At 37.4% G+C, this 16,487-nt stretch overlaps 1 protein-coding gene across 1 annotated transcript in view; it reads right to left on the bottom strand.

Annotated features, from left to right (window-relative positions):
• Window positions 1-1,573: 1,573 nt before the first annotated feature.
• LOC145680354 (transcription elongation factor, mitochondrial) overlaps window positions 1,574-16,487 on the bottom strand; it is a 45,884-nt gene continuing 30,970 nt past the window's right edge. The window contains exons 3-5 of the mRNA XM_081750759.1: window positions 14,561-14,780; window positions 4,958-5,104; window positions 1,574-2,055 (exon numbers count right to left, since the gene is read on the bottom strand). Coding sequence (XP_081606885.1) covers window positions 1,603-2,055; window positions 4,958-5,104; window positions 14,561-14,780 — 820 coding nt within the window. The 3' untranslated portion in view covers window positions 1,574-1,602. The remainder of the gene's footprint in view (window positions 2,056-4,957; window positions 5,105-14,560; window positions 14,781-16,487) is intronic.

Here is a 16,487-nt window from a genome sequence, read left to right as displayed (position 1 = left end):
TGGGTGCGAACTTAACGTTCGTGGAAATTCCACAAAACTTTTTTTCGGGTACTTAATATACACCCACAAAGACATACATGAGCTGGACACGTAAGGCCCACGGAGATATGACATAACTTTTCTCGGTACTTAATACAAAGCCAAAAGATGGATATGTGCTGGATATTTAGGGTGTGTGAAAGTCTGACACGAGTTTGTTTCAGTTCTTAATATTGGGTCGATGCATAAGTTCGTGCGGTTTTCTTTCGCGTTGGCAACAATGCGGCGTGAAGCCATTGTTTATCGTTATTCCGCTGTTTTACCGTAGTTTGGAGTTTGTGTGTTGTGAAACACAGGTTTTCTTGATTGTGCTAATTGGAATGTCAAGTTGAGAAAAGTGATCATTTCCGTCACATTTTACTCTTCGAGTTTAACCGAGGATCCAGTGCAGCAGAAGCTGCGAGAACAATTTGTGCAGCGAACGGGAATTAAGCAATTGCTGACAGAACAGCACAGGAAAGCTTCTCTTGACCAATGGCTAACAGATTTCTTCCAATCAAAATCAAAACAGTTCTAAAGGCGAGGCATTGAACTGCTACCTGAGCGTTGGCAGAAGGTCATAGATAGTGGAGGTGAATACACCACTGAGTGATTGTGAGTAAATGTGTGTGACAGTAAAATGCATGCAATATATTGTTACATTCGTAGAATATGTTAATGTTACTTCTATTTTGTATTTGAATTAACAGAACAGCAGAATAAAAATAAAATATAAAATATAAGAATCGCATGAACTTAAGAATCGACCCAATATACAGCCATACAGATTGAGATGGGCTGGACACTTAAGGCTCGTCGAAATCCGACAGAACGTTTTTTTAGCACTTAATATACAGCCACAAAGATGGACATGGGCTGGACACTTAGAGCGCGTGGAAATTCGACAGAGTTTATTGGGTATTCGATATAGAGCTACAAAGACTCACATGGGCTGGGACGCACAGAAATTTGACAGAACTTTTTTGGAGGGTACTTTATATACAACCACAAAGATTAAGAGACAGAGGACACTTAGAGCTCGTGGTAATCAAACAGAACTTTTTGGGTACTTAACAAACAGCTACGAAGATGGATATGGGCTGGACACTTGGCAGCACCTTTTTTGGAACTTATATATAGACTCACAGATTGAGATGGGGTTGGGTGAAATATATATATCTATATTTGGCTCGTAGTGTCGTGGAAATCTAACAAAACTTTTTTGGTACCTCATATACAGCCACAAAGATTGAGGTAATTTTGATACTTAGAAATGAACAGTATTTTGCCAAAATCATTACGAAAAGATCTATTCCAACACAAGAAAAGAAAGCCTTAAACGAAGGTGGCAGGTGAGATAAATGTAAACGCGTGAATAATGAAAAGAACCAGATGGGCAGAGAAACTAATGACAAGAAAAAATAAAGGAAACTGGTACACGTAGATGAGGCCCACACAGGGCTATACAGTTGAATAGTAGGATACAATGAACAGATAAAGAATAACATCTAAAACACAGGAATGTGAAAATATTAATTCCATCAAAAACGCAAAATAAATACAATTACTCTTTTATTGCTACATCTATCGACTGGATAAACTTTTTATACTTACAGGGTTCTTGTATACTATAAGATCAAAGAATGCCATTGTTAACAATAACGCTTGACACATTTGTTCTCTCGACTGTCCCGGTTTCCTTCTATATTCCCCTTTAATATCTTCGGGGACGTGAATTCTGCTATAGGCATCATTCGTGTCGTGCCCTTCAATTATGTTCTCCAACAACAGCTGGCCAGAAACTCTTTCGGAGCCTACTTGAATGTTAAACATCTTCCCCACAGCACGTGACCTCATAAAGAACACTCGATGCTGTCCGATCACACCAAAATCACTATTGAGAAGCGCCAGCAACATCGCTTTTACCTCACTTAGATGTAAATACGATGAGAGGTACGCAGGCTGTGGTGTTGTGCTTGGGAAGCCTTCCATCACGTATACATCGGCCACTGGAAGATTGCTCTTTACTTGATACACCTGAGGAGAGAGAAACACTAATATATTACTACAGTAAAATAATGCAACGAAATTTAAGGACCTCTGAAATTCATTTGTTACAATGAAATTAAATATCAACTGGTCCGCAGTGACTTCAGATTTATATCATTTTGTGAATCTGTGAGAATGTACAGAATCTGTATAAAGCTGACCAATTGCTGCGTAAGTAGCATATTCACGACACGTACAGTTCCTATCAAAATATATTCATGCGATTAACAAATCAAATAGTAATGTCACGCATTTTTACATATGTTTTGTTGCTTAGAGATGGCTTAATATTTTGGTTTGCTGAGATCATATTGGTCATTTCGAGAAAATGAACGTGAGCACCCACCGTATTTGCACGAATATAGGCCGCACCTAAACTTTTGACACGAGATTATAGAAAAAAGTAAATCTCAAATATACGCCGCAGTACTAAATTTACGAGAAAGTTCAAGTAGAAAGTACTTTGAGATGCATCTCCCTCCCTCCGCTTCAACTCCCGCATAACTAAGGGTGACTCATGGAGATGACCTTCATTGTGATAGTGACTCTGCGCAGCATTCCAGATTGTCTAAAGAGGGTGAAGAATCAAACGCTGGTTATCCTGAAATGGTGGAAAGGGATTGTGTTTGATTTGGGTAGATACGAACAAGCTGACACAGTTTTGCGAAACAGAAGTGTTTTTCTTTTTTCAAGAACAATTACTGTATATAAATATTCTGTATATATTATATATACCGTAAAATAAAGATACATATTCCTGTTAATAAAAGTATTAACTATACAAGTGTTTTGTGTGTGTGTGTGTGTGCGCGCGTCAGTGTAGGGTGTTCCCGGTACCCAATGAAGGTGCCAATTTTTGAGAACAAGGTAAGTTTTTTCTGCTGTTTTCTTCTTAAGTCTTTGATGGTTTACATAAAAGTAACTGCAGCAACTTGTAATGGCATTAATTCCAACCCACAAGATACATGTACATGCCATTTTGCAATTGACAATTTATGATCCGAAGGAGAAAATCTCGATTATAAGCCGCACCATGGTTTTTCAAGCCAAAATTTAGGGGGGGGGGAAGTGCGGCCTATATTCGCGCAAATACGGTAAGTAGAAGAAAACTCCCAGTGGGAGAACAAGAGTATCCGTTAGTTTTAGAACAAAAGAAGATATGGAACTCCTTACGTTGTCTTTTCCCTATAACTGCTCCTTTTTTTTTAAGTCATCGATAATGGCCACTCTGTCAATACTGACAGATATCGTTTAACTATATCCAGATTATCTAAACTTGGGGTGGAAAATTGTGTCCGGAGTTTTAGAGGTTATTTTCTTTCCACTTCGACCATCTTCATTCTCTCTGTTCTTCCATCTTCTTTTACTTGTATCTACTAATCAACTTCGTTAGCCTAAGAGCATAACCACAGGAGGTTAAATAAAGATTTCGTTTCAGTTTTCCAAAATTATGCTCATAATTTTATAGAAATAGATATCTCATTAAGCACACTAATTTTCAATTAAATAAGGTTCACTTCAAAATACTCCCAAAACACGTGTTATATATAGGGTGGCCACAAAGTTCCGTTACCCTTTGATAAATGCCAATTTAAATTTTCTCGTTACCCCTCGATAAATGCTAATGTAAGTTTTCCCGTTACCCTTTTATAAATGCTAATGTAAGGTTTTCCATTGTTTCAGATTGTATGAATCATGGCTGATACTTCCAGTTACAATATGAAGAACGTGTTACTGCAAGTTGTTGCGTGCATGAGCGAAACATGATGGGGTACCTGCCCATTATGCCCTCGCCATACGCGAATATCTTATGGAATTCTTTCCTGGGCGTTGGATTAGTCATGGCAGTCCGGATCTGGCCGCACCACTTGCCTGACCACCATGAAGCCCAGACCTCAGCTCCTATGATAATGCGCTATGGGGTTTCATAAAGGGCATCGTTGCACGGAAACCATTACGATGCCATAGCCGAACTTACAGAAACTGTGAAACAAGCTTTCACTCAAGTTACACTTGCAATGTTCCGCAAAATGTCGCACAGAACCTGGCGGTGTATTATCCTTTGTCATGAGAATGACGGTCGACAGACTGATCCTTTGAATACTTAATGTTTCCTATGTCAATAAAATTTCTCGAAAGCATTGTTATTTATGTCATTCAGTTCTTTCTGTGTAGTATTTACGTACGTTTAATGGTTTATGTTACTTACTTTCAGGAGTAATGTAACTTTGTGGCCACTCTGTATATCTACAGTGTCGTGTATCTGACATGGCAGTGGTGGAGCATTAGCGCATGCGCATTGTCTCCCAGGAGAAGACCTATTAGTGACCAAATGTAAGTATCTACGGTAATGTGTAGAGCATTGGGATGAATAAACTTCGTTACATGAAATTGTGTGCCCAATTGGTGCGACAAAGTCAGAACAGGCGTCGTTTCACCACGATAATGCTAGTCTCCCACGTAGTCAAACACAGGACCTATTGGGTTCCTTTGATTGAGAAGTACTCGATCATCCTGCTTTAAGTCCTGACTTGAGTCCAATGTGATGTTCAAATTTTCAGCTCAATGAAGTAACACATCAGAGGACGTCGCTATGCCTCGGATGCAGGCTGCTATGACACAATAGTTACTTCCTAGTTCAAGGACTTCTACCAAGGCATTCATCTGCTGGCAACCACGTTGGATAAGTATTTTAACGCATATGGCAAATTTATGTAACGAACTTAATAATAATGTCTTCCCATGGAAGACCTTTTCATTTGATGGCACCTTATATTTAATAAATTGTTTATACTAATAAGCATACAGTGGCCTTCAATAGGAGACAGCATTAACTTATTTATTTAGCATAATTATAACATCTAAACGTCAGGTACACAGCCATACTTACCGATTCAAACAAAGCCGTATTCTGTAGCCTTCTATTGTCATTTTGTAATTGACATATGTTCCAGTTCAAAACTTCGCCTCCACGCTCGATATGTGCCCAACTTATAGAATCAAAACCCAAGCGCACTCCGACGACGCTCTGCAGGCTCTAGAAAAAAAATTTTAAAAAATACACTTAATTAATATTGTGCGAAATAATTGTAGGAAACTTAACCCTAAATTTCGATGTAGTTTTCTCTTAATAAATTTAAGGAAATTATTTATTCATTAATTGTTTAATCAATCTTCTTCTTCTAGCAGAAAAAAAAAATAGGTAACATAATGGAAGGTGTTTTAAAGCAGGAAAATCTCGTCTAGCTCTTTACCTAGTAGTATGGTTCTCAATATAGAGGCTACATTACCTCTTTGTACTGCAATATTTATTCTTTGAATTAGGAAGGTATTTGCTCTATCACCACCGGATAAATGGGTGATGTGTTTACCTACTTCCTTTGTAAGGCCTTCTTTGTCCCACGATCCACTGGATTCAATGGCAATGGTTACAAATTGGCATTCTCTGTTAGGTTCCTATATTTTCTTGTTTTTCTGTTTCTTTTCGACTAACTACATTGCCCGCCTGGAGTAAGGAGAAAGGAAGATCAGAAGGAGCGAAAGTATCTGTGCATGTAAAATTCCAAATTAATGATTTGCTTCTTTTCCAAGGTATAAGTGTCATTCCATCTGTACTATTACATCCATTTGGCTCTCTTATTGCTGGTATACCTGCTGAAATGAGTGCTCTCATTATAATGTTATTCACACTTTAGTGTCGGGGATATCTTTCTATACTTTTTATGCAAGACAATCCATGCAGTCCCTTTTTATCTACTGGGTTCTTATATGCCTGACATTTATGATGTTCAGAAATATTTGCTCCCAACCGTAACGCAACTGTTATTCGAAAACTCTCATTACTGAGATGAAGACCTAGAGAGAATGAAGGTAAAGCTTTAAGCCAAGCTCCTGCTTCTATGGATGATGCAGAAATGTCTAGTCTTGTCTTCTAGGCCGTCTGAAGAGGAGAAGTGCGATTTGAAAATAGGTTCTTTCCACATGGATGGCTTCACTCTGGTACTAAATTCGGGTATTCAGAGCCAACTTGCAATGACAAAGTGGAAGAGCAATCTTTAACTTCAGAATCGATGTGGAAGCTTAAATCCTGTTGGGGAAGTGACTCTATTAGACATCGACCACTACAGAATGATGCCAAAAATGCGGAAATAGCCAAATCTATGGCTCGTCGGATGTCCAATCCACCAAAACCAACTGGCAGAGAAGCCTGAAGCCATGTGTTATCCTCAATGGTGTTATTCTATTTTTTTTAACAACTGGTTATATATACAGGGTGTTAATGAATTATACTGACAAACTGTAAGAGGCGATTCCTCACATTAAAATAAGAGAAAAAGTTCATATGGATCTATGGCGAAAAGCGCGTAGTTTCAGAGCTAGGGCTGTCCAAAATCGCGAAAAAGCTGAATTTCAACAGGCCCTATTTCGAATTCCAGAAACTGTGGATAGTGGTAATTATCAGCGTAAAGGAAGCCACACATTCACAATCCAAAAGTGCATATTTCATCAATTTTCAATAGGTGTACAGGGTATTCCCTACAGGGTGTAATTCTCAGATACACTCTCAATAGAATTTTCAGATATACCCTGATTTCAAGGATGGTCCAAAGTAGGCAGGAGGTAAGCCTTGACAACAATGGACATCCAATGCTTCGGAGGGAAGTTGGAAGTGTTATGAAGCGTCAGTTCCATGTTCTTTTGTGTTCGAAATAACGTGTGATGCAATGTATTTCGTCATGGTATATTTCACGTTTCCTTCATTTATAAGCGTGAAAGAAACAGCAGCATGCGTTTTTCCGAGTACGAGAGACTGCGCTGCTAACGATTCTTAACACTTCCGACATTGTGCCAAATGATTCCGTGTTCACTGCTATCAAGGATTATCGTTTGCCTAATTTGGACCAATCATAAAGTCAGAGCATATCTCAAAATTCGGTTGAGCATGTCTGGGAATTTCACCCTGCAGGGAATACTCTGTACACCAATTGAACATTAGAGAAATACGCATTTTTGAATTGCGTATGCGTGGCTTCCTTTATGCTGATAAGGACAACCATCCACAGTCTCTCGAATTCGAAATAGTGCCTCTTGAAATTTAGCTTTTTCACGATTTTGGACAGCCCTAGCTCTGAAACTATGCACTTTTCCCCACAGGTCCATATGAAATTTTTCTCTTATTTTGATGTAGGGAAACACCTCTTACAGTTTGTCGGTATAGTTCATTAACACCCTGTACATATATATATATATATATATATATATATGTATGTATATATATATATATACGTATATACAGAGAGGGAGTACATTGATAGGTAGCTAGATATAGCTCTCCTAGAAAACAAACCACAGAAGTTCGAAAGACCGTAATCCAATCGTTCATAATGATATGTATGCATTTCAAATATAAATAACCCTCATCACTACATTCATATGATCCCAGTTCCTATTCTTGATATCTGAGCATTTGAAATTAAGAAATAAACGCTTATACTTTGTTCTGAGAGATCATATGTTTAACCCTGTACCTGTAAGGATTTCTAAAAACAAAGATAGTTTAACTAAAATTTCCTGTTATGTCTTTGTATAACAAACGGTTCTCCAAACTCGAAATATTTTAACAGCCGATTCTAGTGAAGCGGCTGAATAGCACTGGCTATCCCCAAGGAGCAATTTAGAATAGATTCTAAACCAGATTTTACGGTATTATCGGATCGTTCCAATAAATCTTCCTTCCATGAAGGTGAACTCCGCAGAAAATACAGTAATCTTGGAATAATAAATGATGTTCATAATAAATAAAAGGCAATAATATTAAAATAAGAAATTTTTTGTAAGAAAGTAAATTATAAGATTTTCTACATTGAGCTTTTCTTCAGCTCAATGGTTAGCTTTCTCGCCTTTGAAGCTCAAGATTTTCAGCAGAAGCTAACATGTTTCGGATTCCTCATTAATGCATATGAAATCTTATGTAATCTCTAAATTGAAACGGAATGTAAATTTCAAATACAGAGCTTAATAATTGCTGATAGATGACATAAGATACATAATTCAAATATGAATTGTCTTACCCTGTATCACGAATTGCTGTACTTCAATCAGACGGTTTCAGTGTTCGCTGATACTTTTATCAATGGCATACTTCAATCAGACGGTTTCAGTGTTCGCTGGTACTTTTATCAATGGCATACTTCAACTAGACGGTTTCGGTGTTCACTGATACGTTTATCAATGGAATACTTCAATCAGACAGTTTCAGTGTTCGCTGATACTTTTATCAATGGCATACTTCAATCAGACGGTTTCAGTGTTCGCTGGTACTTTTATCAATGGCATACTTCAACTAGACGGTTTCGGTGTTCACTGATACGTTTATCAATGGAATACTTCAATCAGACAGTTTCAGTGTTCGCTGATACTTTTATCAATGGCATACTTCAATCAGACGGTTTCAGTGTTCGCTGGTACTTTTATCAATGGCATACTTCAATCAGACGGTTTCAGTGTTCGCTGGTACTTTTATCAATGGCATACTTCAACTAGACGGTTTCGGTGTTCACTGATACGTTTATCAATGGAATACTTCAATCAGACAGTTTCAGTGTTCGCTGATACTTTTATCAATGGCATACTTCAATCAGACGGTTTCAGTGTTCGCTGGTACTTTTATCAATGGCATACTTCAATCAGACGGTTTCAGTGTTCACTGATACGTTTATCAATGGAATACTTCAATCAGACAGTTTCAGTGTTCGCTGATACTTTTATCAATGGCATACTTCAATCAGACGGTTTCAGTGTTCGCTGGTACTTTTATCAATGGCATACTTCAATCAGACGGTTTCAGTGTTTGCTAAAACTTTGATAAAGATATCTAAAAAGGTGCTAAACTAGAAGTATTTCTTCTTAAGATTTTTCTCTTTCTGTGGAACCTTTCTGAGAGAAAAGATAAACAACTCACTGCTTGAAACTCTAATAAAATTTTGCTTTTTGAAAAACGAGTGTTGCACAGTTAAAAGATTAAACACGTCTGCAAAAATAAAGCAATGCTAAGCTGTTTCGGTTTAGTTAACTGATTCGTATGTGTTGGGGTGCGCTGAATCCAGGAATGACAACTATTTTGCCCTGGGACGTTGGGTTTCGAACAAACGGGTGGTCATTGTTGAACAAAAATATGCGATTTATAGAAACACCATTAACAGTGTAACATAAATTAATGTACAGAAACACGCACACATGTGAAGACAAAAAAAGTATTACCACCCTCAATCAGATTGCTTGTGAAATCGTCTTTTTTTAAAGGACAAACTTCGTTTGGAGCTTGTTCTTTTGTAGGTGGCTACCGGAAGATCCTTAAACAACATCCAGCAGTAGTCTGCCATCATCGTAACACTCCAGTCCCCCTGATACCGTCGTTCCATTTCTTTGATATCTTGATGGAAACGCTCCCCCTGCTCTTCATCACTGCTCCCACATTGTCAGGAAAGTAGTCGAGGTGGGAGTTGAGAAAATGGACCTTAAAGCTCATGGAGCAACCAAGCTTTCGGAACGCGTGCAACATTTTTTCCACCATTTTCTTGTACTGTGGGTCCTTTTGGTTTCCCAAAAACGTTTTGATGACCTCAGTAAAGGCAACCCAAGCCTCTTTTTGAGTTGGAGTGATTGAACTTTGTCCGATACGAGTTTTCTAATATCAGGGCCAACAAAAACCCGCGCACTCGTAGTACGCAACAAACAGTGTAGCCAGAACTACTTACCATCGTTTTACGGATCTAAGATGTAATCTTACTAAATTTGTTTTATGAACAAATTTATTGTTTTCGGTTTTTCTTTGTAATCTCGTACTCTCATTCATGACACATTACGATATGTTAGTAATCCCCATCCAGACCAATTTACATGTATTTTCATGTTTCGGGGAGCACAAATACATTTAATCTTCTATGTTCATTTTTATTGTCGTGTGATGCATTTGCAATTTAACGATTTCTAGCTACCTGTTTGACCACGTTACATTTCGATTGTGCAAAAACTTGACGTCCCAGGAAGAAACGGGGATCATTTTCGACTTCGGTGCACCCAGAAGCGTAAAAATCAGCTAAACTTATGCAAACAGCTTTTTGGTTGCAGACCTGTGTGTTATCACTATTTTCTTTCTTTCTTTCTTTCTTTTTTTTTTTTCAATTCTATATCCTTCCTTTAGCAAAAATAGAATAAAAAATCCTAGATAACTTATATTTTTCACAATTGGAACTAAATTCATTTTAAAACTTGTCCACCCTGTGCATGAGAATTGGAGTGAAATTTTAGATTATTGTAATTAACTTTTTTGTTGGTTGTAGAATTAATAAACTGAAATCTTGGGAGAGTACACAGTTGACATGAAATTTATATTTTACAAGTGACACGAATATGCTGGTTCACCCATTAAAGTTCAATGTCACATATATTTTTAAGGCACATCTTGTCTCTTCGCCAGTGTGGCTGCTTGAAAATTGATTGAGAAAATACAAACAATGTACAAACATGAATATCAACTACAGACACCTTTTCAAAGACTAAATCAAATAATCCAAAAATTAAACTTACATATCCTTTTCTTTTGTGTTTATGTGTAACGTCCGAAGAGTATGCTATTGGTGTTGTGGTAAAGGTGAAATCTTCTTGCTAATAATCTGTTATTTTCGTTCTCTTCCAACAGAAACCAGCAGCAACCAAAATAACATCTCACATAGAGATGCGTACGAAACAAACATGCGTTATTGAGTTCCTGACTAAAGCAAATTGTATCCATTAACATTTATCAATGCCTATTGAAGATGTATGGGAGAGGATACAATGGATGTAAGTACATAAGGAAATGGGTCAGAAATGGTGAAAAGGATGCGCCACGGCCCAGGCGCCCCTGCTCAGCTGTTGAATTCCCAACAAACAGTGCCTCGATCAACTCATCCGTGCTGATTGGCGGATTAAGACCACGGAATTGTGTGTAAAGCTAAATGTTGACTAAATGTCTTGGGAAAGATATTAGATAACCATAGTTAAGGCAAAGTTTGTGCGAGCTCGGTTCCGACGATCACAAAAAGCGCATTCATATGTGTCGAAACCTACTGGACGAGTACGAAGCTGAAAGTGACAATTTCAGCATAACCATCGATGATAAAACGTGGTGCTACCACTGCAAGCCAGAATCCAAAGGAATCCTGAGAATTCTCCATCAGAAAAGAAGTTCAAGACAGCCATCTGCAAGAAAATTGATGTGCTCCCTCTTTTGAGATACGCAAAGTGTGATTCTTGTGGATGTTTCGAAGCCTGAATAAACTGTGGATTTAGAACGCTACAAAAAGACACTGACTAAATTGAACGCCCTAATTCCAGTTAAGAAGAATGGCTTTCGTCTGTAACACGATAACGCCAAGGCCTATACGAGTATTACGACCAAAAGCTTATTGTGAAGTTTGGTTGAACTATCCCAGCACAACCACCATACAATCCGGAGTTGGTGCCGTCCGACTTCCATTTCTTTGGCTCCATGATAAATGTACTATGTGGACAACATTTTCCTGATGCCGAAGCTGTAAAAATTAACTTGTTTCTGCTGGCTCCGATAACTACGAACGTGACATACAGGCTCTTGTTCATCGTTCGCAAAAATGCATAACGAATGGTAGCGATTATTTGGAAAAATGACTGCAAGTAGTGAAACTTACCTTATTCTATTCTGTAATTCCGTTCTCTGTATCTCTAGTAATTTACATTAAAAAATAAAATAAATAAAAAGAAGGCATTACTTTCGGAGTGATCGTGTTTCTTACTTTTTTTCAACTACGTATACTTAGCCAACACAACGATACCTTTTCTATTCATGTCATATAAAATATATATATCGTCCAATCTCAATTCCTTGCCACATTTCACGACAAAAATAGATTATGAGTAACTAGGACCTAGAATGGATACTAGGATAGTGCATTAGCAGATTTGGTTAGTTAGCAGTGTGCAACTACTCTTCGAAAATCAGATTCGTCGTTTTTCTTTTCTGATTGTCGGTGAACTATCCACGCATTATTGACTGCCACATCGATTAAGTCACGAAATAAAGGCCATCACTTTTTTTTCTCTCGTATGCTAATTCGATATTCACTCCGATTCAATGTTCACTGATCATCGTCCATAAAATTAAACTTTCTATATCCCATGCGCTCGTTATACATATGAAATACGAAAGGCTAAGAAACATATAATGTTTTCTTCTCAATCTAGGGGAAATATTTTAACTAGTCAGAAATTTGTTGCCATAAGAGATGGATTCTCTACCTAGGTATCGTGACGATAGAATTATCAGTCAACTAATATTCTGTCTTCCTTTTCTATACTGCTTCCAAATGAGCCTCTTTCAGATATAGCCTATTAAGAGAGCAATCGTTGTCTCGGAAAGTGCCGGTACACACATAATCATGACCGCTTCCCAATACACATACTCAAGAACTAGAGTGGGGGCGCGGTGGCTCAGTGGTAGAGCGTTCACCTCCGGTGCTTGGGGTCCCTGGTTCGATCCCAGCTCACGCTGTGTGGACTTTGTGGTGGACAAACACCGTACTCGTGGGTTTTCTCGAGGTTCTCCCGTTCCCTCCCACTTTCTTCATTCCACCATTTCACTCATTTCTCATTATCACCGTCTCCTTTAGCCTAACCGGCATAATCGTGGGACGTTCAACTTAAAGATTTCATTTCATTTTTTCAAGAATTAGAGTATATTAGGTAAGTTTCCTTCCCGTATTTTGAAGTGATGTAAGGTTATTTTATTAGCGATGTGACTTCCTTCTACCACGCCTCTGAGAAGCATACATAAATTAGTAATGTAAAATTATGTCAATAGGGCGATTTCAATAGGATGTGACGTCACGATTATATATCACGCAAGCAATATATCAAGTGCAAAGCTATTGAAAGAATCAGTACGTTTTGTAATTTCAAAACAAAAGTTATCAAGAAGACTTATATGAGTTTATAAACATACAAAGCCAATTAAATTTAAAATTTCACAAGAGACTTAGCTTTAAGCGACTAAAAAACGTATTTTAAATGTTACTCATTATAGGCAAATGATGTGAAGCAAACACTGTAAACGATGTAGATATGGTGATCCTTCCAAGTTTTCGAGACCACTACATCTATGTAACCGTCTATCCATTGTCGACTTCGCAGTGCTGCCAGGAAAATTTTAAACTCATTATTAGTATATCATATAATTCAGTTATTATTGATCACTTGAAATTTTATAGCCTAATTAAAATAATAATTATAATAATAAAATTACGTCCCACGATTATGTTCTATAGGCTAAATGAGATGGATGATTAATGTAAGTGAATGAAAGAATTTATAGAATGAGAATGTAGGAGAATTTCGAGAAAACGAATTTGATGTTATCCACCACAAAATCACATCGCCTGGGATCGAACTAGGGACACCTCGCAACATAGGTAAGCGTTTTACCACGGAACTACCATGTTCTCCTCTGTAAATAATGGAGAATACTTACCCTTCTCAGAACTAACGGCTATGGGGCTGAGCCAGCAGTTTAAACCTCTGTAGCTAGTCTCTTAATTAACCTAGAGAGACGATTTAGGTGTCTATGTCTTCAGGAAGGATCAATCTTTCCAATGGTGTGCATTTCATCCATATCGGAGGCCCCGCAGCGGAAGGGTAGGGAGAAATTTTGGATGTTTTTAGTTCCCCCTCCTCCCAGCACTTGTGGGGAGGAAACTTGTCCCTTATTGCCACAGAGATTCAGCCATTTCACGTTGGAAAGCTTATGGGACCCAGATTCCAATGAGGTATTTTTTGTTCCCTGGGCCCAACCCCTAAAAGAATAAGAAGAAAATCAAAAAATCGAAAAAAAAAATACTTTTTTTTTTTTTAAGTTTGCAGAGCTATGGCAACACGCAAGGGGTGGGGGCACAAAAGTTACCTTGTTGGAATCTTTGTCCCTTGAACTTTCCAATGAACTCATATCTCTGTGACAATTAGGGGCGTCGTTAGGGCTGCCAACGTCAGGGTAGACCAAACTATATTTCGAAAAATATGTACAGTGTGATTCCTGTAGGAAACACGTTTCGAACTTGGTATTGAACTTTCGCCCTTCACTTTTTTTACATGATTGTGCCCAATGTCTGGCGTACATGTGAAAATATTTTTTTCCTGCGTACGACAAGTAACAGTGTTGCCAGCCTCACAAATTTCCAAAAACAAAAAATCTCATTTTTTAAAACAAATCTTTTTCTTCTTCTACGGGTTTGGCACGAGGGGCACAAAAGTTAGCTCGTTAGAATCTGTGTTCCATTAGCTTTTCAACAAGGTATCGTTCTTGTCCCTGTGACAGTTAGAAGGGATACTAGGGCTGCCAACGTAAAGGTCTACGATTTTCTTGAAATACCTGTCAGTCCTGAAAAGTTAATGATAATACTGTACAATTTAGTCTCAATCTTACATTTCTCCTTTCTTCGCTAAGTTGTGGGTTTATCAGCTGCAGTCTTTTAGGGCCGACCTCTTTCTCATCTTCACTGCCGTATAAAATGCTATCACAGATCTTCTCTAACAACTTCACACCAAATCCATTTACTTCCAACACCTGCTCAAGACGCTCAAAATTTCCATGCTTCTTACGATACGAGCTCAAGTTCTTCGCACGAGCTTGTGGAACGCTGAACCTGAAAAATATGTACTTAGGTATAAGATTATAAAAAGTTAAGAAAATTTAGTTAAGAATAGTGATTTGGAGTAAAATTCGCACCATTTTTACCGTAAAACTAAAGGCAGTCTGAAGAGCATAGCACCCTACCAAACACAGAAAGAGCTCCAAAGCAGTGACAGTATTCTATATGCAGGGTTCCTACTGGCCAGGGAAGTCAGGGAAAATGGTGCAGAGATCAGGGAAAGTCAGGGAAATTTTATAAAATATATTTTTTTCTAACATTAATTGCACACCAATTTCAGCTTAGCCAACCATAAATGATCACAGTATGAGACGTTGCTCAGATTTTTATGGGAGGTAAGTGGAATGTACGTATGATCAATTGATTACTATTTGTCTCTATAAAATAAATGTTCTCACATATAAATATTCACCGTTATTTATTCCTTATTTATATATCAACGTCATCCGATACCTGACATGAAAGTCGTCGGAGAGAAGTCAGGGAAGTAGATATCTCCAGATCAGTAGGAACCCTGACATGTTATTTTCGGTTGAGAAATCCATCATTATCATGTTATATGTCACAAAATTTCGCATTTCTCAACTGTTAATAACATATACAAAACTGTTATCACTTTACTTACTTATATATATATATATATATATATATATATATATATATATATATATATATATATATATATATATATATATATATATATATATATATATATATAATTAAAAAAAAACTTGTATGTGAGAACAAACCAGGATTTAGACGATGTTCAATTTGATCATTATCTCAAGATGAAACACTGAAAAGTTGAATTAGTGTCAATATCAAGTGTTTTCATTTACCTTTTATTACAACATTCAACATGTATACCTCAACAAGAAGCCATCACAAACAATAATTAGAATACAAGAAAAAGTACTATTCAATCTTGAAATAAGTAAAACGCCTATTTACCTTATAACGTATTTGTTCAACCTTAAGAAGAGAAACTTCATGGAAAAGATTCTACCTACATGTTACCAGTCTCGCAGAGCAGATCACTATGTAAAAGTTGCGCCAGAGGGCAATGAAACTATAAAGAAATGTTTCTTCTCCTCTCCTGGATATAAGATTAAGTACTTTTTATATATTATTCGGTTTATATATATAAGTATCTTCTATGTTAACACACAACAAAAGTAAAAACTCTATGTTGGAACAAAAGTAAAAAAGTGTTTATAAAGTTATTCGGTCTTCATGATTTAACCTGGTGAACAAGGCCGCAGAATAAGTTATAAACAGTGCACAAAAACGCTTACAGAAGCAATCAACGAAGTAAATGTTTCATTTACCTTCCTAACAATTAGAACACAACTACAACTAGTAAAAGGAGTAGGAATTAAAGTAAAATAAAATAACATTACTAAATGCCACACAGATGACAAGAAAGGAACAGACAGATTTTAACAAGGGCGTTCTAATCTGTTTCCTCCTTCGGTGTCTTCCATCTTCACAGGAGGTCAAAGCGCCGGTTGACAACAATTTATAAATAACCAGGATTTCACCGACACTCCAGATATGGAATGGAAGTGCGTGAGTTAGCGATAAGAAAGTAACAGTTATTAGGAACAACTCTTACAGACGCACAAAACTCATGCGCAACCCTTGTACATTAACATAACACAAATGTGCAATAGCACGTTTACTTCATAATCCATTTATGAG

This window comes from Thermobia domestica, chromosome 3 (genome assembly GCF_964235325.1).
Source record: "Thermobia domestica chromosome 3, izTheDome1.hap1.1, whole genome shotgun sequence".
NCBI lineage: Eukaryota > Metazoa > Arthropoda > Insecta > Zygentoma > Lepismatidae > Thermobia > Thermobia domestica.
The sequence above is the reverse complement of the archived record's forward strand: the minus strand, read 5'-3'. Positions and strand labels throughout refer to the sequence as shown.